We start from the raw sequence: 22599 nt of genomic DNA, 5'->3' as shown, positions 1-22599 counted from the left end.
TAGCATGAATTTTCCTTTTATCATGATTTTAAATTTTGAATACCAATTCTTTTTATAATAATTTTATACATTTATTCTCCAGATAGGATTCCAAATAAAAATGATTTTTGATAACACTTAGCAATATCACAAATTGCGCAAATTTTACAAATTATAGGGATAGTTTCCAATTGCTAACTCAATCAGGAAAAGAAGCAATTCATTAAAATATACTATAAATTATCATATAGTAAAAATAGATGGTTACTATGTAAATATTCAGACACTATGAATATACTTATGCATCCTTGAACACAATGTTTCTGCATTTTGTTTTATATTTCAGTTTAATCATGGTTTTGTTCTGTTCATATTTCTATTTGATTATTCACTTAATGAAGTGATTTTTAATGTTTCTCTCACTATATTGACAATGGCTTTGGTGTTTTCCAGTTCCCCAATAATATGAAACAAATACTAATTTCTATTTGTGTGCATTTTAAAGCCTGTATCATCATCTTTTAATATGACAAGATACTTGTATTCTTTAGAGTACCAAAATATAACACTAAATATTATAAATAACAGTTATAAAATCAACACATTATAAGCAAGTTGAACTTACAAATAAATTTGCAGGACACATATATTGATGTTCAATATTTCAATATTTCATACAGAATTCCACATGAATTTACAGGGAAGATTTATCTGATGCGCCTCTATATATGCAGCACCTGGCACTTCATGACATATACAAGATTTATTTGGGCAGTGATAGTTTCAGTAAATTACTTCACCTTTTCTTACAGAAACAGAATGTAAAATTCCCAAACTAGATGATTATTTAACTGTTCGGCCTTCCAAAAACAAGTATAAAATTGGAGATGTGATAAAATTTTCCTGCAGACTGGACCGCTTCAGAGTTGGACCAGATTCAGTTCAGTGCTACCACTTTGGATGGTCCCCTAATTTTCCAACATGTAAAGGTAAATATTAATTACAATTGTTGAACCAAGAATTAGAATTTGGCCATCGATATTTTTTCTTCTCTTGATTTTCTCTTGGCTTCCACCGACTAGGTGGGTGACACTAGAGGGACTAGTTTTGTTATTTTTCTTATTACCTAAATTCCAACACTATTATTGGATATTCCATATAGCATGGCTGATACCTCATTTCATTGTGTTTAAATATTATTAAAGCAGCTTATAGTCAATTAAATTACATGAACAGCTTAATCAAATTTAAACTATGTTGATCAAATGTTAATCTCAAATGATGGTGTTTTTTGAAAGTTCTGATAAAATGTTCATGGAATATTATTTACATAACTATTTATTAATGCATTTGTAAACATCTTTAGAATATTTAGGAAATATTTTACAGGCTTGAATATGCTTCCAACAAGCTAGTTCAGTAAAAGTAATAGAAGTGGGAAACATGAATCTGGTGTAAACATTTCTTTTTTCATTGGTTAAGAATGTTACAATAAGTTATATACTAGAAAACAAATTAAAGAAAAAATCTATTTTGCTGGGTTTTTTAAACTGTAAAATATGCAATTTAACCACTACTTATACAGTATTTCTACAGTAAGGGCAGTGAAATCATGTTGGAAACCTCCACAACTCCTGAATGGACAAGTTAAAGAAGCACAGAAAGAAGAATATGAACACAATGAAGTGGTGGAATATGTTTGCAATCCTAGATTTCAGATGAAGGGTTCCAATAAAATTCAATGTGTTAATGGAGAATGGACAAACTTGCCTAAGTGTATTGGTAATTCAATTAAAAAAATTAACTATAGCCTACACTTTTTCCGTGTGTTCATATATAACAAATTACATATTAATGATAAACATTTTTGTGAAATTTTCAGAGGAGAAGAGCACATGTGGAGATATACCTGACCTTGCTAATGGCCTTGTTGAAGATGCTGCCCCTCCCTATCACCATGGAGATTCAGTACAGGTCAGTTGCAGAGAAGCATTTACTCTGATTGGTCACAGCTCAGCCACTTGCATTAATGGAAGGTGGAGCCAACTTCCTGAGTGCATTGGTAAGAATACACTCCTAAAATTAATATGTATCAATTTAATATTCTCTTGAAAGTGCCGATTTGCAACATTATTGAAATAGGGAGATATTCTCAAATTATAATAAATTCAAATTTGTATAACCCAACGTAGTATCAGTCATGAAAACTTTCCTCTTTTCACTCTAATTTAGACCAAAACACTCGCCTCAACTATATTCTCTTCTGACTCCAGTTTTCTTTCCTAGAGTTAATCTACCCATATTTACTTTAAGGTAATCCCCTTTCAGCTATAATAGGTCTTACTCCAATTTTCTCCTCCCAGTGCTTATTTTATATCTGCCTCTAGTCTGCACTTTCATACCTCCCAATAGCTTCACATTTTAAGTGTATACATAGATAACAGTTCATGAATTTAAATCCCCAATTACTGATTTAAGTATCTGTTTCGGTTTGGTGATCAGACAAAATATCTGCTTAAACAGTCACATTCTATACTATATGTATCAGATATACTTCCTTGCTATATAACATTCCCTTGCCTGAAAAAATATACTTAAACTAGCAACATTATATACTTGATTCTATATATAGAGAAAATACATATATATATTTGATTTTATAGATAAGTATTTTATATTAATGGTTTAAGATTGAATAAAGGATGGAGATGCTTGAAATCAAGAAACAAGTGAATGTGAACATCTGCAGAGATTTCACATATGGGAACAATTTTAAACATGCGATGACCATTTGCTATGGCAACTATACAAAAGAGTGAACCTCTTATACTCTTCCAGTCTCCAATATGCAAATGTCTTAATGATGGACATTTTCTCTAAAATTTCTAAGACAAGGTTTAGGATATATGTTCCTACAGAATAGCTCATCTCTTGCAATATGATCTGGAGTACCCTGGTTGGTGGAATTTACAGACATATTCTAATTTCATCATAGTATTGGTTCTATAGCTATTTTTTGGAGTGGTTGCTTTGGTTCTTATAATTAATCTTTCCTGGAAATTTTTCATTTTATAGCAACAGATGCACTTGAGAAGTGTAAACCAGTAAGGCCATTTGCAAATGATCCAAATCTATCAAAAATGACTGAATTTAATCATAATTACAACGTAAGTTATGACTGCAAAGGAAAATCAGAAAAACAATATGCCACCTGCATAAATGGAAAATGGGATCCTAAAATATCCTGCACTGGTAAGCTCCTGTTAATAAAGTTCTTAAATTTTTATTCTGTATCTCCTGAACTTGTAAAATAGTATCTTAAAGGAAAATGAGCGGGATTTTTTTATGTTACAAATAAGTATTAGGAGCCTCCCTGGTAGCACAAGTGGTTAAGGCTCCACACTATGAAACTACAGGCAGCCCCTGCAGCACCAGTTCAATCCAAGGCCAGGGAGCTGACCCACATGGCACAGCAGACCTCTCCTGTCTAGCCTGCAGCTCCCCTCAGCAGTGTGTTTCAGTAGATCCACCTGTTCTGCTCCCCACTCTGTCTCTGGTGAATCCTCTCTCCCTGACCCTGCAACCTACACTTCTGGACTGCATTCCAGCTCTTGTATGCATAAATAAATAAATCTTTTTTAAAAAAAATAAGTTTTAGGCCAGAAGGCAGTTTAGAAACTAACCAAAATGGTGTTTCTAAATACTAATTACATTTTGTGCATCAATCAGATATATAGTAAGCCACCCAGAAATGTGGTGGTTTTAAATGAACATCTGGACAGTAGGTATGTTTATTGCTATTGGAAAATTATTGCTTTTAATTCTTTATACTACACACTACTGTGCTTGTATTATCTATTTCTATCAATTTTGGTCATATCCTGTTGTCATAGAACGTTTTGTGTAAGATTTTAGTATTTTGAAACTTACTTGTTTTTTATTGTGCAATATATCTTCTATCTTTGTGGTGGGTACCTTTTCACATAGAAACATAGTTATATTCTAATTGATAGATCAGGTTAAAGTGGTTCATGGTGTTTTTCAAATTTATCTATGTTTTCAAAATTTTTTTTTTGTCTAATTGTTATACTAGTCAGAGTAAAAAAGCTATCAGTGTTGCTTACTAGAATTGTGAATACTTCTCTTTCTTTTTTTAGTTCTGCCCACCTTTGTTTCATGTACTGTGACATATTTTTAGATGCATACACAGTTATAATAATTATTTTCATTGTGAATTAAACTTTCTGTAATTAAAAAAAATTGTCTTTATTTTTTGTGGTTCTCCTTGTACTGATGAAGTCTATATTACCTTATTCTAATATAGTCAATTAATTTAAAACAATTGATCTTTCCCATGTGATAAAAGAATTCCCAACATGCAAAGTTAATGTGATCAATGTCCTCAAACCACTCTCTCTAAATAAAAAGCAAAAATAAAATAATAGCAAAGAACAAAATGAAGCCATAGCACTTGCAATCTAATAGAAGAGAACATACTTCTAAAGGACAAAGAAGGAAAGAATAACTGAAGCATCTATTATGATAAGCTAAGAAAGAGGATAAAAGGTGATTTGCAGAATATAACGCGGCTTTTAGAGAAACTCTGTAGTTAGACCAAACTTTAGCAAATCTATCAAAGGTGAATGCAAATTAAGACTGTTCAGGAAAAAGTGGTTAAATAAGAGAAATAAAAGGAAATTAATCCTTGAGAATAAGTTGGGAAAAAACTGCAAAGATATTTAAAACAGAAATAAGAAAAAATGTTTTTGATCAAAAATTAAATATTGCTTTTGACTTAGATAGAAATAGAAAATCTGACAATATTAGAAAGCATGAATGAAGTGTTTTAGTCAGTCAAATATTTCCCTGAATCATTCGAATATACAAGGTTGGACAACTGAAAGGATTTACATGACTTCCCTTTCATCAAATACAGATACAGTGTGACAGGATTCATACCAGGTGCAAAAACTTCCAAATTATATTCCTTAGTTGAACAGGTATTTTCACATATTACTCATAGTTAGATCTCAGTTTTACAGGAGCTCAGACACAAGCTTACAAGGGCTCTTTTATAAACTGAGGGTTATGTAACTAAAGCCAGGCTGGCTAATCCATTAAGCCAGGTGCATTTCATTTATATACAATCCCTTAAAATTTCAGGCAAACTAGGAAATGGTATCTCCAGGAGAAGTCTGAATATTAAATGGTATAGCTTAAACTAGTGAAATAACCACTGAATATCTAAATCTTATTTTTTTTGCCAATAACATATATCATATTAATTGATCATTAACAAATGTAATTCTTCCTCTGCAAATGTAGACTATCCTGTGAAGGTTTTAATCCAATCCCAATATATCTAATTATGGATATCTGAAAAAGATCCTGATTTCATTCTTTATTTAGTGCCTGTCACCACATGAATAACTCTGTTAGAATGCCCTAATTGTTAGAAATAATTCAAGTAGGTTTCATACAAATTATGTAAAATTGATCAAAGGAAAAAACAAAACAAACTGGGAGGAAAACCAGAGAAAATAAACCAAATATGATTTAGTGAAATGCTATCAAGCTGAAAAGTAGAATTGATTTAAACATAGAACATAGCATTATTAATTGAGCACATATTATTATTCTCATTTATTGAATTATTCTTTGATTATTTTTAACACGATTTTAATCACGAAATATAATTTTCATATTTTAGAAGTAGAAGTACCAAAGCAATTTTGCCCACCTCCACCTCAGATTCTCCATGCTGAAGCTATGACAACCACAGTGAATTACCAGGATGGGGAAAGAATATCTCTTCTCTGTGAAGAAAACTATCTAATTCAGGGCGGAGAAGAAATTATGTGTAAAGATGGAAGATGGCAGTCAATACCACAATGTGTTGGTCAGTTGTTGCCTACCTTGCTTTATGATTTTTTTCAGATGACGTTAACAATCCCCTGTATTTTGTATAAGTGAACAAGGTGGAGGTCTTTCTCTTTATATTTCTCTTTATATCTTTCCACTTCATATTGAAAGACTAAACTGCAATCAAGGTTCATGTGTCAATCAGCATTCTTTTACTTCAGTGTAATAAATCCAGACAAAAACTTTGGGTAACTATATATATACCATATATAATTTTCAGTTATGCATAGTTTGCTCCTCATAATAACAGGACCAGAACAAAGGAGCATATTATATAAGTGGATAGTAACCCAGATTTTATGGAGATATACATCCTTGCCATTTTCAGCTTTTTTCAGTTTAAATAATTTAGTTTGTTAAAATTATCCCCATTTTAAAGTTCAAAGAAATGTTTGAATTTTTTAATTTAAGCATTATATTTGTAACTGACCCTTGATCTCTGTTCTTTATACAGAAAAAAAGCCATGTCCACAACTACCTCACATAGAACATGGAACCATTCAATTTTCTAACCCTTCAGAAGAGAGGAAAGTTACACTAGGATCCAAGACTTATCCACATGGCACCAAACTTAGTTACATTTGTGATGATGGTTTCAAGAAATCTGAAGAAGATGAAATAACATGCCACATGGGAAAATGGAGCCCTTTACCTCAGTGTGTAGGTGAGGAAGGACAATATCCAAATTAAAATTCCATTTTCAGTAAAATTCATTCAAAACTAGACAATCATACATAGATTTATATATCATTTTTTAATTTTACCCAAAATTTTTTCTATAATCAAATCAATCCTATTATTGTTCATTTCAATGACTCATTATAGGTCACTTGAAATTCTAACAATTTTATGTTAAAAATGTGTTGTGACATTAAACCTCCTTGATCACATAAGTATACAATTTCTTGTTCCTGCCTATTATATAAGCATTGTATGTTTGAGATGTCATCAAGTTGTTAAAAAAATGTTATATTCATCTTAAAAATGACTTTTCTGATATCTTTGAATATATGCTACTTCCTTAAGATGATTAGTTTCTATTATTATACATGATTGGATAGAGAAATATTGAAAATCTCTTAAATAATATACTGACATTTGAAATTCAAGTTCTTGCTCAAGTTGACAGCTGAACCAGGATAGTGATTCTAGGAAGCATTTGTGTGCCTTTGCTGTAATGTCATGGTAGCTCCTGTATCCACACATTTAATTAAATCCCAGAGTTAGTGAAACATGTAATCATACTTTCATTTCTTTTTAGGACTTCCTTGTAAACCTCCAGGTTTGATTTCCCATGGTATTCTATATCTAAAGGGAGACAATTACCAATATGGAGAAATTGTCACCTACAAGTGTACCGAAGGCTTTGAGATTGATGGACCTGCAACTATAACATGTTTAGGAGGAAAATGGTCCCCTCTACCAGAATGCATAAGTATAGTATATCTTCTTTCTAATTCATATCATCAAATGGTTCAAATGTGAAACTAAGTAGTTATTATATATTTTAACAAAGTATCTGTGGATATTTTCTAGTTCTAATATAAAATTAATCAGCCTAGAAATTAAAGTTTGACATGAACCAACTTAATTTATTTTCATATTATCTTGTGAGCACTTTCAATGTCTTTTGATATACATCCTCAGAGATTTCTCACCTTCTTTCCTATATCACAACAGATCGTCAATCTCGTCATTATTCAATATACTGTTGGTTATCACCTTATATAGTTTTATATTTCTCTAACTCAAAAGTAACAGTTTTTGACCAAAACAGAAAGAGAAATACATAATATTATGGCCTTACAGGCAAAAAAAAAAAAGAATTTAAGAAATATGGTCTCAAGCATGTAAGTATCCGTATCTCTTAGGCTTTCATTTCTTTGTTACACTGTTACACTAAACCAAGTCAAACCTGCTACCATGCATAAGAAAGTATAGTAGAGCATTTATTGCTTTGATAGAACTATTCTGAATATACTTATTGACCATTATGTATTTTTAAATATTTACTAAGCAAGGTCCTATTACTTTCTTTTTTGTCTTTCAGAAACGGATTGTTATAATTTACCCAGCTTTGGTGATGCCATACTCATAGGTCAGAAAAAGGAATCATATAGGTCAGGAGAAAAAGTGGCTTATATATGTCCAAAATATCACCAAATAGACGGCTCCAATACTGTACAGTGTATTAAGAGAAAATGGATAGGAAGGCCAACATGTAGAGGTACTACAATAATTTTTAAAAATTAATTTCTTAAGGTGTCTTAAGTAATTTAATTGCATCTAGCATCATTAGAAATAGACATAGGATATTTTAGGCCAGATCAAAGATTGTTTATGCCTAACATAATGGGATGAAATTGTATACTCAGTGGCTAATCCTAAAGCCCAATAATTCTTAGTTTGGTCTCTGGAATAGCAGCATCAGCATCTTCTGGAAATTGCTAGAAATGCAAATTCACAAGCTCACTCAACCTGCTGAATCAAAACCTCTGGGGATTCAACCCTGAAACTGTTTGAGCAATTCCCAGGGGATTCTGTGCACACTTTGGTTTAAGAATCAAACATAAATACTATGTAACCTACTAGCTAACATATTCCTTGACTCTCACTGATGAATTGTGCATCACTCATTAAAGTAATTTAAAATTTTGCAAAAAATTCACTCAAAAAAAGTGTTTTCATAAATGACACATTTACATCCCTTTTATTCTCCACATCTATTGGGATCACTGGATTAATCATCTTTCTTTAACCATGGTCTTCAAAGTGTTACAGCTCTAGATATATTCACTGAAGAAGTGTCTACTATGTATACTTTTCGATGGACCTAAATTTACACTTCATAAACAGGATGGCTGCAAACCATATTCACTAATTGATGTCAATTAATCTCTTTCTTATGAATTTCTTGTGGATTGTAAAGTCACCTTGAATTTTTATAATTTATAATATTTACTTTACTAAACCCATGGACATGTCCAGTAAAACTCTCATTTTCACTGATTCAAAAATGTCTATGAATCTTCTATTTAAGGGTAAGGTACAGGGGAGTCAACATTACCAAAAAATAGATTGCTTTATCCCTCTTTCTTTAATTTTGCATGCAAATTCATTAAAATTAGTATTTTTTCATGACAGATTATTTTGATTCCCCTTTGACATATATTTGGGAACCCATTTACTGATTTGCTACTCACATGAATCATTACTTAGGAGATGCTTTTCTCTTCCTCTACAGATGTTTCCTGTGTAGATCCACCCAGAGTGGAAAATGCTGTGATACCAAACAAGATGCCTAGGTACTCATCTGGTGAGAGAGTACATTATGAATGCAAAAAACCTTTCGACATATTTGGGGATATGGAAGTGATATGTTTAAATGGAACATGGACAAAACCACCTGAGTGCAAATGTAAAGTATCATATTTTATACATGATTTTAGATAATGTATTTGGTGATATATTCAATATATCTACATATTTATCCCAAGTATGACATCTAAGGATAATAATAAGATATATGTAGTTGTTCTTATTAAATAAAGTGAAGGTACTTTAAATCCAATTTTTTTTGACTGAAGAAGCAACATGGTTTATTTTATGAAAGATTTGAACAAACTGAAACTATTGGAATCATGGAAAATTCCCTATCTTAAGGATTAAGACACTTAGTGATTTTTGAGAAATAAATATGGTAATTTAGTTTAAATTCTAGAGTATATTTTTGGTTTGGTTTTCTTTGACCCTTCATGTTGTATTCCACATAAGAATGAAACCATCTGATATGTCTTTCTCCTTCTGGTTTATTTCACTTAGCATAACCCCCACCAGGTACATCCACATTGTCACAGACAGAAAGAGTTCATCTTTCTTTTTATATAGGTAAGTAGTATTCCATTGTGAATACATTCCACAGCTTCTTAACTCACTCATTTCTCCTTGACACTAGGGTTGTTCCATGAGTTGGCGAGTGTAAATAGTGCTACAGTGAACTTAGGAGTGCATATGTCCCTTGAATTAGTGTCTTTGCATTCCTTACGTAGATACCAAGGTTTGTAATTGCTAGATCATATGACAGACCTATCTTTAATATTTTGAGAAACTTCATTCTGTTTTCCTTAGGAGCTGAGCCAGTCTATATTCCAACTAACAATGTACACTGGTTCTTTTTTCTCTACATCCTGCCAACACTTGCTGTTTCTGGTCTTTTTGATGTGGACCATTTCCATATGGGTGAAGTGGTAACGCATTGTGGTTTAGATTTGAGTTTCTCTAAGAATAAGTGATAATAAGGTTTTATTTTTCTTCTGTCTGTTGTCCATCTGTGTGTCTTCTTTGGAGAAGTGTCTATTTAGCTTTTCTGTCCATTTTTTTATTGGGTTACTTGCTTTCTTTTTGGTTAGTTCCATATGTTCTTTGCAGAGTTTGCATCAGGCCCTTGTTGATGTTATTCTTTTTCTCCCTGCGACTGTCCAGTTTTTCCAACACCATTAGTTAAAGAGTTTCCTTTATCCAGTGTATCCTGGCTCCATGTGCAGATTAACTGACAATAAAGTTTGGGCTTATTTCTGGGTTCTCAATTCTACTCCATTGGTCTTTGTATCTACTTTTATTCCAGTACCATATAGTTTTTATTACTGTAGTTTTATGCTGTAGTTTGAAATCTGGGCTTATGAGACCTCTCTTCTTCATCGTTTTGTAAGGACTACTTGCCTATTCAGGGTCTTATGTGATTTCATATACATTTTTAACGTGTTGAATTTATTGAAATAACCTGAGATTAACAGGTCAATTTCAGCAAATCATATATTTTTTTAGACTCGAAAGTAAAATGCGGGCCACCTCCACCTATAAACAATGGAGATATTACCTCACCCCTATTACCAGTATATGCTCCAGAAACATCAGTTGAGTACCGATGCAAGTCTTTCTATAAACTTGATGGAAACCAGAATGTAATATGCCGCAATGGACAATGGTCAAAACCACCAGAATGTCTAGGTAAGTATTTTAATATCCTGATGAAAACTCGGAAAATCACTGTAATGTGTATGATGTTTTACTCTTTAAACTAAAATTTTCATGGATGAAGAAACTACTTTTCTGTTGAATCGTTGGCTACAAAATAATGTGTGAGGAAATCAGACATTGTAACATCCTTCAAGCAACAACAGCAACAATTTCCTTCAATCAAACTTCTTAATATGATCATTGATACTATAAATCTGGGATTATAACATTTAATTATCACACATTAAACACAGTGCTTTATTTTTACATCATTTATCATTTAATATTTAAATCATGAATTTAAATATTAATTATATTTATATATTACTTAAATTAATAATTTAAAAAATTAATTTAATACTAGGTACAACTTATGTTTTGGTTAGGAAACAGTTTTGAAAATTCTTGGACCAATGTAGATTGTCCTTGAAAGTCTAAAGTCCTGTGAAAATATTTGTACGCTAAATGTTTTACATTCTTTTTCTCCCCATTAGAGCCATGTATAATATCAACAACAGCCATGGAGGAACATCATATAAAGTTGAGATGGATAGATGCTAACAAATTTTATTCTCTGTCAGGGGAACCTGTTGAATTTGTGTGTAAAAATGGATATCGTCCAGTGACAAAAGATTCCTTACGAAAAACTTGTCAGAAAGGAACACTGATATATCCCACTTGTATAGAAAAAATGCATAAAGTGTAGTCAAAACTTACAATATGTACAGTTATTCATTATTAATACAATTTTGAACTTAATGTTGCTCAAGTTATCCACTCTCTACTTATTTTTTCAAGGATTGTTTGATTCATTTTCTTTAATAAACCAGAATTTGTATTAAATGTAACATGGATATAAAATTATAATCTGAGAGATCAATGAAGTGCTTCTTTCAATTATTATATTAAAACTTGATAAACCAAAATATGTGTCCTATTCTGAAAATACTAGTGGGCAGAAATTCAATTCCTTTAGTGCCTGCTTTTTTCCATCCATCACTCTCCTGATTTACTCAAAGTTTTCTTTATAACTTCTGAGACTTTCTGAGACTACTTCAGACAAAATGATAAAAATATTCTTGTAATATTATTCAAAATAATATTAGCTCACAAATATGTAAAAACCAAACTAAATCATACCTTTGTTAGTTATAAGATGTAAATAGTTATTACTTCGGTTTATTTCTTAATACATTAATATAAAAAACATTAAAGTCTTCTACAAGATGCCTATCTACCACACAGTGTAATTGAAATATTCATAAAAAGGAATTAGGTAAGCCATTATGGAAAACAGTATGGAGATTACCAAAATAATTCAAATAGGGCCTCCCCAGTGGTGCAGCCTTTGAGTGCTGGGCTGGGAAGTTGCCCACAGCCTCTGCAGCACTAGTTCCATACCTAGGTGCCAGCAAGGGTCCCCCAAGGCATTCACACCTTTCCTGCCCCCCGCTGCTCCCCTCAGCAATGTATTTGGTCAGACTGCCTATTCTGTTGTCCACTCTGTCTCTGGTGATTTCTCTCACCCTCCTGAACTTCTGACTGTACCCAGTGCTTGTATAAATAAAAAAAATAAATTAAAAATAGAAAATATTCAGGGCCTCCCTGGTGGCACAGCTGTTGAGCACTGGGTTGCAAAGTTGCCCGCAGTCTCTGCAGTGCCAGTTTGATCCCCCGCTGCTCCCCGGCCACCGGAGAAGGGTTACACATGGCATGCAGACCTCTCCTGCCGCCTGCTGCTCCCCTCAGCAGTGTGCTTCGGTCCTTCTGCCTGCTCTGCTCCCTGCTCTGCTCTGGTGAAGTTTCTCACCCTCCCGTGCTTCTGAATGTACCCAGTGCTTGTATAAATAAATAAATAAATCTTAAAAAAAAAAAGACAGAAAATATTCAATGTACATGAAAGCAAGAACAGATAGTCTCCACATCACTTTATTTTAGTTGTCTGGCTCAACATTACTTGCATATTTTACTTCTTTAACATTTGTACAGCATTTTGTGCACAAAAAAAATAATTTGCACAGTAATTGTACTGTAAATATAATGACCTTGTATTTTGAAGACTTTTTTCAAAAAGAAATGTTAAGATGACCAACTAATTTCTTTGTTCCCCCCCCAAAACTCCTCTAAACTCCACATTATCATTACTGATAATTTTCAAAGTACATCTTACATTCCAAGCATAGTTTTAGGTATCTATTTAACTCATTTATCTTCTCATCATTAGGAAGCATGTACCATAATTTAGATGCACGTTTTACAGATGAAATAATCAAGACCCAATAAGCTTCATGTATTTTGCCAACATCATACTGCTAAAAATTCAAATCCAGGCAGTCTGATTTCAAAGTTCCGACTTTAACACCAACATCCCACAGCCTGGCAGAATTTGTCAAATGCAAAACCCTAACATGACAAGAAAACTGTGTCTATTTTTTTTCCAGTGAAAAACACAAATTTTGTTTTGAAGGAGAAACCATATAATATCATAAATAGCTGGCTGGTCTAAAAAAACAAGAACACCCGCAAACTTCCGGGGGACTCTGCCAGCCCCAGCTTGGTCAGGTGAGAGTTGGGATGCAACTTGGGGAGGGGCCAGAGTGCCTGGACACCTCATAATCTCCAGCACAAGACAACAAGCCCTACCCAGAACAACAAAGGTCTTGCCAACTTCTGCGGACTCCACCAGCCCCAGCCTACTAAGGCCCCTGTGACTTCCCAAAACATCCCTGCCAAAAACCCACACAGTCTGGTGAAACCCAGTCCTGAGACAGAGTAAACCAAAGTTGTCACAGGCCACACGACCACCCAGGACATCCCGCCATCAGCTTGCCCAGAGAGACACTGATAGGCACCAGCATCCCAGACACTCACCTGGACAACCCATGGCCAGGTAAGGTAGCCAGAGGTTCCACCCACAAGCCCCATCTGCCCTTTATAATTCATGGTAAGCCATTGTGAACACCCAGAAGTAGAGGGAGAAGCAGTTCCACAGCCAACAGAAGCTCCATCTATAGCAGAGCAAAAAATGAAAATAAGCAATGGGAAGAAAGAAAAATACAAGTGGCCAAGGGAAAAACTGTCATAATTGAAAAAGTCAAAGAACTCAAACAACACAAACAAAACCCAGAAAAACAAATCAGAGAGGGCCTCCCCGGTGGCGCAGCGGTTGAGCGCTGGGTTGCGAAGCTGCCTGCGGCCTCTGCGGCGCCGGTTCGATCCCCGGCTGCTCCCCGGCCACCAGAGGAGGGTCCCACATGGTGCGCAGACCTCTCCTGCCGCCCGCTGCTCCCCTCAGCAGTGTACTTCGGTCCTTCTGCCTGCTCTGCTCCCCGCTCTGGCTCTGGTGAATTCTCTCACCCTCCCGCGCTTCTGACTGTACCCAGTGCATGTATAAACAAAACAAACAAACAAATAAAATAAATAAATAAATAAAACATGCCTCTATAAAAAAAAAAAAAAGAAAAACAAATCAGAGATATGTGAGAAAATACAAAAAAGGAAAAGAACACTTTGAAAAACATAATCAATGAACAAAAGAAAACACTGAAACTTTAAATAAGAAAATTAAGGAGCTGCAAGATGTAAAAGATCAATGGAAGAGCTAAAAAATTCTAGAAAAAAAGCCATGAAAATAAACAGGATAGAATACATGGAAGAGTGAGTCAATACTCCCGAAGACACAGATCTGAAAAGAAACAAGGAAGAAAAGGAAAGAGAGACACAAAGAATAAAGAAACATTTTGAAAATTATCTGACTCCATGAGGAAAGAAAATAGAAGAGTCAGGAATTCCAAAAGGAGAAGAGAGAGGCAAGGAAGAGGGGAAACTATTTAAGGAAGTAATTGTAGAGAACTTCCCAAACTTGAGCAGGGAATGATTATAGGCATACAGGAAGTTAGAAGGAGCCAAATTATCATAATGAAAGGAAATCTACAGCAAGACACATATTAGTAAAGCTTCCAAGAATCCAAGACTAATCCAAGAGGAGAAATGGAATGACTTATTCTAAAAAATTTTAAGATGAAAATGCTAGCCAAGAGAATATCCAATCCTATAATTTCTCCTTTCTATTTGAGTTAAAAATAAGGAACATTTCAGACAAACAAAATCTTCAGAAATTCACTACCACGAAGCCCCCAATGAGAAATAGTATACGAAGCCTAAAAACCTAAAGCAAGAGAGGAACAAACAAGAAGAACTGAACAAGGAATTGAAATGAATCACAAAATGGTGAAGAAAATGACAATACAGGCTGACTTCCGGTATCAATAATCACCCTAAATGTTAGCAGAGTAAAATCATCATAAAAGACATAAAAGAGAATGCGGTATTAGAAAACAGAATCCAAACTTCTGCTGCCTCCCAGAAACACACCTAAACTTTAAAGATAAACATAGATTGAAAGTAAAGGATTGGAAAACAACTCTACAAGCAAATGAGCCCAAAACTCAGGCAGGGGCAACCATACTTATATCAGATAAAATAGACTTCAAGCTAAAAAAGGTGACAAGAGACACAGATGGGCACTATGCCAAGGGTACAATACACCAGGAAGACATAACACACATCAATATATACTCACCAAGTGAGGGAACATCCAAATATTAGAAAATTACTATCATCTCTGAAAACAGACATTGGAGTAAATACATAGTGGTTAAGAGACTTCAACTCTCCGCTTTCACCAATGGACAGATCAACTAGACAAAAAATAAACAAGAACACATAGCCCTAAGTAAAGATCTAGACCACATGGGCTTAACAGACACCTATAGGACATTTCACACCTCAAAAACCCTAATACAAAGTTTCTCAAGTACATATGAATCATTCTCCAGGATCAACCACTTAGTGAGGCACAAATAAAATAAAAAATGCATGAAGACTGAAATCATACCGTTTCGCATAAGAAAGGCATCAATCTGGAAATCAACTATGAAAAGAAAGCAAGGAGCTCCCTTACCACATGAGGACTAAACAACAGGCTACTGAAAGACCACTGGGTAAATGAGGAAATCAAAGAAGACATTTAAAAATACCTTAAGATGAATGACAAATGAAGACATACATTTCCAGAATCATAAGATACAGCAAAACAGTAGTAAGAGGAAGGTATATAGCCTAACAGCCCACATCAAGAATCAAGAAAGAACCTAATCTTCCTCCTCCAAGAACCAAAAAAAAAAAAAACGACAAAAAAAGTAGAAGAAAGAAAATAATATAAGTTACAGCAGAAATGAAATAGAAATAAAAAAGACAATTCAAATGATCAATGAAACCAAAAGCTGGTTCTTTAAAAAATAAAATACAATAGATAAACTTCTAGCTAGGCTCACAAAGAAGGACAAAACTCACACATAGGATCACAAATAAAAGAGGAGAAATACCAACAGACACAGCAGACACAGAAGATAGAGATTACTATGAATATTCTTACACAAACAGGTTCAACAATCTAGATGAGAAGGACAAATTCTGAGAACTATACAGTCACCCAAAGCTGAACAAAGAAGAACTAGAAGAGCTAAACCGATTAGAAGCAGCAAAATTGAAATAGCAATCAAACCCTTCCAAAAAACAAAGGCCCAGGATCAGATGGTTTCACAAGTGAGTTCTACCAAACGTTCAAAGATGAACTAATGCATATCCTACAAACATTCTTTCAAAGAATCAAGAAAGAAGGAATACTACCAAATACATTTTACGAAACCAATATTACATTGGTACCAAAACTAAAGATAACATACAAGAAGAAAATTGCAAACCAATCTCCCTTATGAACACAGATGCTAAAATTCTCCATAAAATCTTAGCAAAACAGCTGCCCGCAGCCTCTGCAGCGACAGTTTGATCCCTGGCCGCTGGAGAGGGTCCCACTGGCAGCGCAGACCTCTCCTGCCAAGTCCACTGCTCCCCTCAGCAGTGCACTTCGGTCCTTCTGCCTGTTCTGCTCCCCTCTTGGGCTCTGGTAAATTCTCTCACCCTCTGGCACTTCTGACTGTACCCAATGCTTATATAAATAAATAAATAAATCTTTAAAAAAAAAAAAAAACTTGGCAAAAAAACAAAAAAAAAAACCTTAGCAAAACAAACCCAAAAACTCACCAAAAGTATTATACACCATGACCAAGTGGGGTTTATTCTAGGAACACAAGAATGGTTCAACATTTAAATATCAATTAACATAAGTCACCACATCAACAAAAAGAAAAAGAAAAATCACATGATCATATGAATAGATGCTGAGAAAGCATTTTATAAACATAATTTTTGATGAAGGCCCTGAAAAACTTGGAATAAAAGGAAAAGATCTTAACATAATAAAAGCCATATATGACAAAACCACAGCTAATAGCATTCTTTTTTTTTTTAAGATCGATTTATTTATTCAGACAAGAACCTGGGCACAGGCCCGATGCGCGGAGGGTGAAAGGATTCACCAGAGACCTAATATTCTTAATGGTGAAAAACTGAATAGACTTCCCATTAGGATCTGGAACAAGACAAGGAAGTTCACTTTCACCACTGATTTTCAATGTAATATTGAAGTCCTACCTAAAATAATTAGGCAAGAGAAAGACATAAAAGGAATCCAAGCAGAAAAAGGAGAAGTAAAAATATCATTATTTGTAGATGATACAATAATAGAGAGAGAACCCTAAAAAATGTGGAGAAAAATTTACTGAACTAGAAAATTTCAGTAAAGTAGCAGATTGCAAAATGAATGCACATAAATCAAAAGGAGTAAGAAAATAAGAAAAACATCATATTTGTAAATGTACTCCTCCCAAATTAAATACCAGGGAATAAACCTAAGAAAGAAAGTGAAATACCTACACAAGGAAAATTCAAAACACTGTTAAAAGAAATAGGAGACACAAAGAAATAGATATTCCCAGCATATGGATCGGAAGAACTAATATTAACAAAATGGCCATCATATCAAAAACAATTTTCAGATTAAATGCAATTCCAATAAAAATCTCAATGTCATTCTTTAAAGAAATGGAGTATATACTGCTGAAACTCAGGTGGAATCACAAACACAAACACTGAATAGCCATAATCTCCTGAATAACAGAGGGAAGAATGTTGGTATTACATGCCCAGATTTCAAACTTTATGACAAAGTCATAATAATAAAAATAGCATGGTACTGGAACCAAAACAGACACACAGACCAATGAAAGTCCATAAGTAAAACCACAATTGTGGTCAACTCATCTATATCAAAGGAAGAAAGAAGATACACAGAACAAGGAAAGCCTCTTCAATAAATGATGTTGGAAATGAAACTAAACTACATTCTCACAGCATACACAAAAATCAACACAAAATGGAAAGAGAATGTAAAACCTGAAATCGTGAAATATATAGAAAGGGACACAGACAAAACACTCCACGATATAAACCTCAGAAACATCTGTGAGGTTGCTTTTCCAGAAGCAAGGAAAATGAAGGAGAAGATAAACAGGGACTAGCTCAAACTAAAAAACTTCTGAGACAGTAACCAAAACAAAGACTGAATGGAGAAAATATCTGCACACTTTACCAGGGATATCAAAGATCTACAAAGAGCTTACACAACTCAACAAAAACAAAGAAAACAACCCAATGGAAAAATGGGCAGAAGAGATAAAAAGATGCTGCTCCAAAGAAGAAACACAAATGGGGAGCAGGCATATGAAAAAATGTTCAATGTTACCTGTCATCAGGGAAATGCAAATCAAAACCACAATAAGATACCACCTTGACCAGTGAGAATGGCCCATATTTAAAAAACTGTAAACAAATGCTCATGAGGATGTGGAGAAGGAGGAACCCTCTTACACCACAGGTGGGAATGTAAACTGGTCCAGCGACTGTGGAAAGCTGTGTGGAGGTTCCTCAAAACACTAAAAATGAATCTACCATATGATCCCGCAATTCCACTTCTTGGAATTTACCCAAGGACACAAAAACACTAATTGCAAAGGGAACCTGCACTCCTATAAAAAAAAGTACATTTGAATAAATACACACACACGCCCATTAGTTCCATCTATCAAGGAATAGTAAGTGTTAGATAGAAAACAAACATCTCTTTCTCTAAAAAGTAACAAGTCATAGACTATAGGGGTGAGGCAGGTTCTGAAATGTGGCTGTGCAGATTGGTTACACACCAGTTCATGGATCTCAAACCAGAGCTGCTTCTCTCTACCTTGTGAAGCAGTTACTCAGCTAACTGCTCACACGCCCTCAACTCATGGTTGGTCTATCTTCATACGTGCAGAGGTTTTACGCGGTGGAAAACCCATAGTAGTCACAACAAGAACCCATGTTCTCTGCTTTTTGGTGACAGGGGTGGGAATGCTACTCTGGTCAATGCACTGCAGAAAAAAACTGCAGGGGAAGTTACTGAAACCACATGCATAAAATTAGGTTCGCCATAGAGACTGACAGAAAAGAAAACAAAGGATTAAAACACTCATGCTAATGTGTGCATTGACCCCATACATGCAGGCTGAACACAAGGAAGAAGCATCTTGGTTTCTGCTGTGAACATTAGCAAAAACAAAGAACCCAAAGTCTTTCAGCAGAATCACCCTGATGCGCTTCAGAGGGAGTCGTTTCCCTGATGCTTGTGAAGACGAAAGTGCATATACTACGATGACTTGACAGGAAGCAATTAAAAAAAAAAAGTTGCTCCAACCAAAGTACTCCTGACCATCTGAAAACTAGGCTTTAGCTTTTTAATGGTTTTACTTTAAAACTGCAAGAGCCTGTCGCAGCACCCGAAGGCTGTGAAATGCTTCCCCACTGAACAGGGGTCTTGAAAGCGCTTCTGTCCTGCAGGTGCGCGCGTACTTGCTGCGCCACCAAACGCCGGCGGTCGCCTACCCTGGCCCTTCATGACACAGAAGACAAGGACTGACGGAGTCAGCGCGGCGGCACAGACACTTATTCTCCAGGGGGCTGGTGACCTGAGGCGCCCCGCCCAGCCGCGCTCGCCCCTCAGCGGAGACCAGGGAGCGACCTCCCGAGGGCGGCGCCGGCGCCCCGCCCGCGCCCCGCCCGCGCCCCGCCCGCGCCCCGCCCGCCTCCGCGTGGCCGGCTCCCGCCGGCGCCCGGGACTCACCTGCAGCACGAAAAAGCGGGGCGAGACGCTGAAGCCGCGGTCGGGGGCCGGGAAGCGCCGGATCTTCACCTCAGCCACCTCCTTGTTCGGGTTGGCCAGGGCCAGCCCCAGCGTCCGCGAGGCGCCCGGGCGCACGTCCCCGAAGCAGAGAAACGGCGACCGGCAGAAATGGCTGAGGGACAGGACCGGCGGGGACGCCGCCTCCCCCGGGACCGCCGCGCCGCCGCGCCTCCCCCGGGCTCACCTCCCAGCGGCTGCGGCCCGCTCGCCGCGTCGCCACGGCCGCTCCCCCGCTCGAAACCCCGCCGCCCCTCGGGCGCCGGCCCGGCTCCTCGCGAGACCCGGGAGGACGGTCGGCTGCTCCCCCTCCCCACAGTCCCGAGGGCAAGTCCCACCTCTCCTCTTATCCCGAAAGTTGAGTTTAATACGCAGTGTGCGGTTTGTGCTTAATAGCTGATGTTGCCTGCGTTGTGCCTTCCACTTGAAATGTCTCCTCTGGTCTGGTAGACCCCAGACTTACTATTTCTAGGAAGCTTTCCACTCCCTCCCTTCCCTCCTCCACACACCCCCAAAAAGTTCAGCGCTGCCTCAGTTGTGCCACCGCTCTGCTTTGTGCAGGCACTTTCCAGGGTGGCAGCTTATGAACTGCGTTTTTCACAAAATTATTTCGTTTCTCCTCCACGTATAAAAGTCAGATTTCACAAGAAACAAAGCAGAATATGCAGCAATACTGGACTCAATCTCACAGGACAGTCATCCACGCTGAGCAAAGCAGCAGCTGTCCGGGTTAAACAGAGCTTGCCATCATCAGGCCACCAGGAATATCACAGGCCCTGATACACTCAACATCCCAGACCTGTGCTTGTTCCCCTAGGTCTTTGAGTTGGCTACTGCTAGTACTTTCTCTCTTCTACTAAACTAAGGAGTTCCTTCCTTTGGGATTTCCTTTAAATACGGAGTGAATTTGATTCATATCTGTATCCTGCATACCCTTCTCCTGGGATAAAGCAGCTGCTCTGTATCACTCATTAATGCATTGAGTGGTTGAGTGAAAAGGATCAATACTTTCCTATTAATATTTAATTTCAATCAGATTTCAATTTCATGGGATCCACTGTAGAAAACTACTACCAAAAAAATTAATTAATAACTACGTATTCAAGCACAGCCCTAAAACATGCACGCTTAACATTTGATGAGTGAATATTTAATCCACAGACTCAAATTTAAATTTAAATCCAAAAATTGTGACTTCGTTTACAGAAGTTATCTCATAACCCGGTAGTAAATAATTATAACTTGGAGATTTGAAGAAAGTCATCATACTGAAAAAATAAGATATTGAGTTAGATGTACTGAATAATTTCTAGATAGAAAAAAAAAATGCTATTCTAGTAACAACGACCAATCCTAACAGGTATCCCTGTACCTAGGTAGTGTCATTACACTGCTTATGAATGAACTGTGATAGCGATTAAAAGCATAACTGCTGCTTCAAGCTGAAAAGTGGCAATGTGGCACTTTGAAGTCACCACTTATCTTGGTAATAATGATAATGCCATTTTTCAATGCTTGCAGTATTCACTGATTTCAGATTTTATAATCTGCGTGATCCCAACAATTATTTAACCTAAATAATTAGCACTTTTAAACTGTATTTCTTGGGCAATATTTGAACATCTGGACAGATTACTACCTCACGAAATATTTGCTCACTAACCTTCAGCTAATATTACAGTTCGTTTTTTAAAGTTCTCTACATTTTATAAGTATGAAGGGTACTATCTTCTATTTTTAATTAAATGAACTCTTTCATATAATGTACAGTTTATCTTGTGTGTTTATTTTCCAAGGATGACATCTGTACTGAATTAGAAGTAAGAGACCTTTATTGATAAAAGATGATAAAGACAAACATGAATTTTTTGCATGTAGTGAAGATAATGTAGTCCAGTAAGTGGACATTAGGAAACAAGTATTTTAACGTATAGATTAATTTTATTGCTGGTGGAGAACATACAGTAAGTTACATGTCAAATCACTGAAACTAGAAATGAAATACATATTCTGGCTTTTATTTTAAAATAAAGAAAAATGTTCAACATAAACAATTAGACTGAAATCTTCCAGCAAAGTTATAGGTTTTTACCTTACTATTTTTCTTCTAAAATTAGATTTTATAAAGGATTTCATGATTTACTGAAATACTATTCTTCTTTCTGTTATTCATTTCATGGCCTTACTGGTTCCTGAAAAGACAGCATCCTTGATGGGAAACGACGAGAGAGGGAGAGAAGTGAAATAAGCATCATTTCTACTCAAGCGTTTATTACAATATTAGTATTTTGGCATCTCATATAATTAGTCATTGTTTAAACAAATAGCCATATTTGGCAAAACAAAACCAATTCCTTCTTAAAAATTCAATGTCATTTATTATACTAACACTATCTTTTATACTTTGTATTAATAGTTCCTTCTTTTCCTCTTTGAAAAGAGAAATCCAAAATGCACTGAAATCTTTAAATAACATTTTTCTACCTATTTTATCACAATGAATAATA

At 35.7% G+C, this 22599-nt stretch overlaps 1 protein-coding gene across 1 annotated transcript in view; it reads left to right on the top strand.

Annotated features, from left to right (window-relative positions):
* LOC311178812 (complement factor H-like) overlaps window positions 1–13200 on the top strand; it is a gene marked incomplete at both ends in the record, with an annotated part of 67712 nt that extends 54512 nt beyond the window's left edge. The window contains 11 exons of the mRNA XM_084245543.1: window positions 792–968; window positions 1576–1761; window positions 1862–2041; window positions 3055–3231; window positions 5690–5878; window positions 6356–6565; window positions 7163–7336; window positions 7952–8128; window positions 9146–9319; window positions 10726–10908; window positions 13142–13200. Of these exons, the coding sequence (XP_084101669.1) occupies window positions 792–968; window positions 1576–1761; window positions 1862–2041; window positions 3055–3231; window positions 5690–5878; window positions 6356–6565; window positions 7163–7336; window positions 7952–8128; window positions 9146–9319; window positions 10726–10908; window positions 13142–13200 (1886 nt within the window). The remainder of the gene's footprint in view (window positions 1–791; window positions 969–1575; window positions 1762–1861; window positions 2042–3054; window positions 3232–5689; window positions 5879–6355; window positions 6566–7162; window positions 7337–7951; window positions 8129–9145; window positions 9320–10725; window positions 10909–13141) is intronic.
* Between the last annotated feature and the right edge of the window lie 9399 nt (window positions 13201–22599).

Source organism: Talpa europaea (assembly GCF_964194135.1).
Source record: "Talpa europaea genome assembly, chromosome: 10".
NCBI classification, from domain to species: domain Eukaryota; kingdom Metazoa; phylum Chordata; class Mammalia; order Eulipotyphla; family Talpidae; genus Talpa; species Talpa europaea.
Note: the sequence above shows the minus strand (reverse complement) of the source record. Positions and strands in the feature narration are given on the sequence as shown.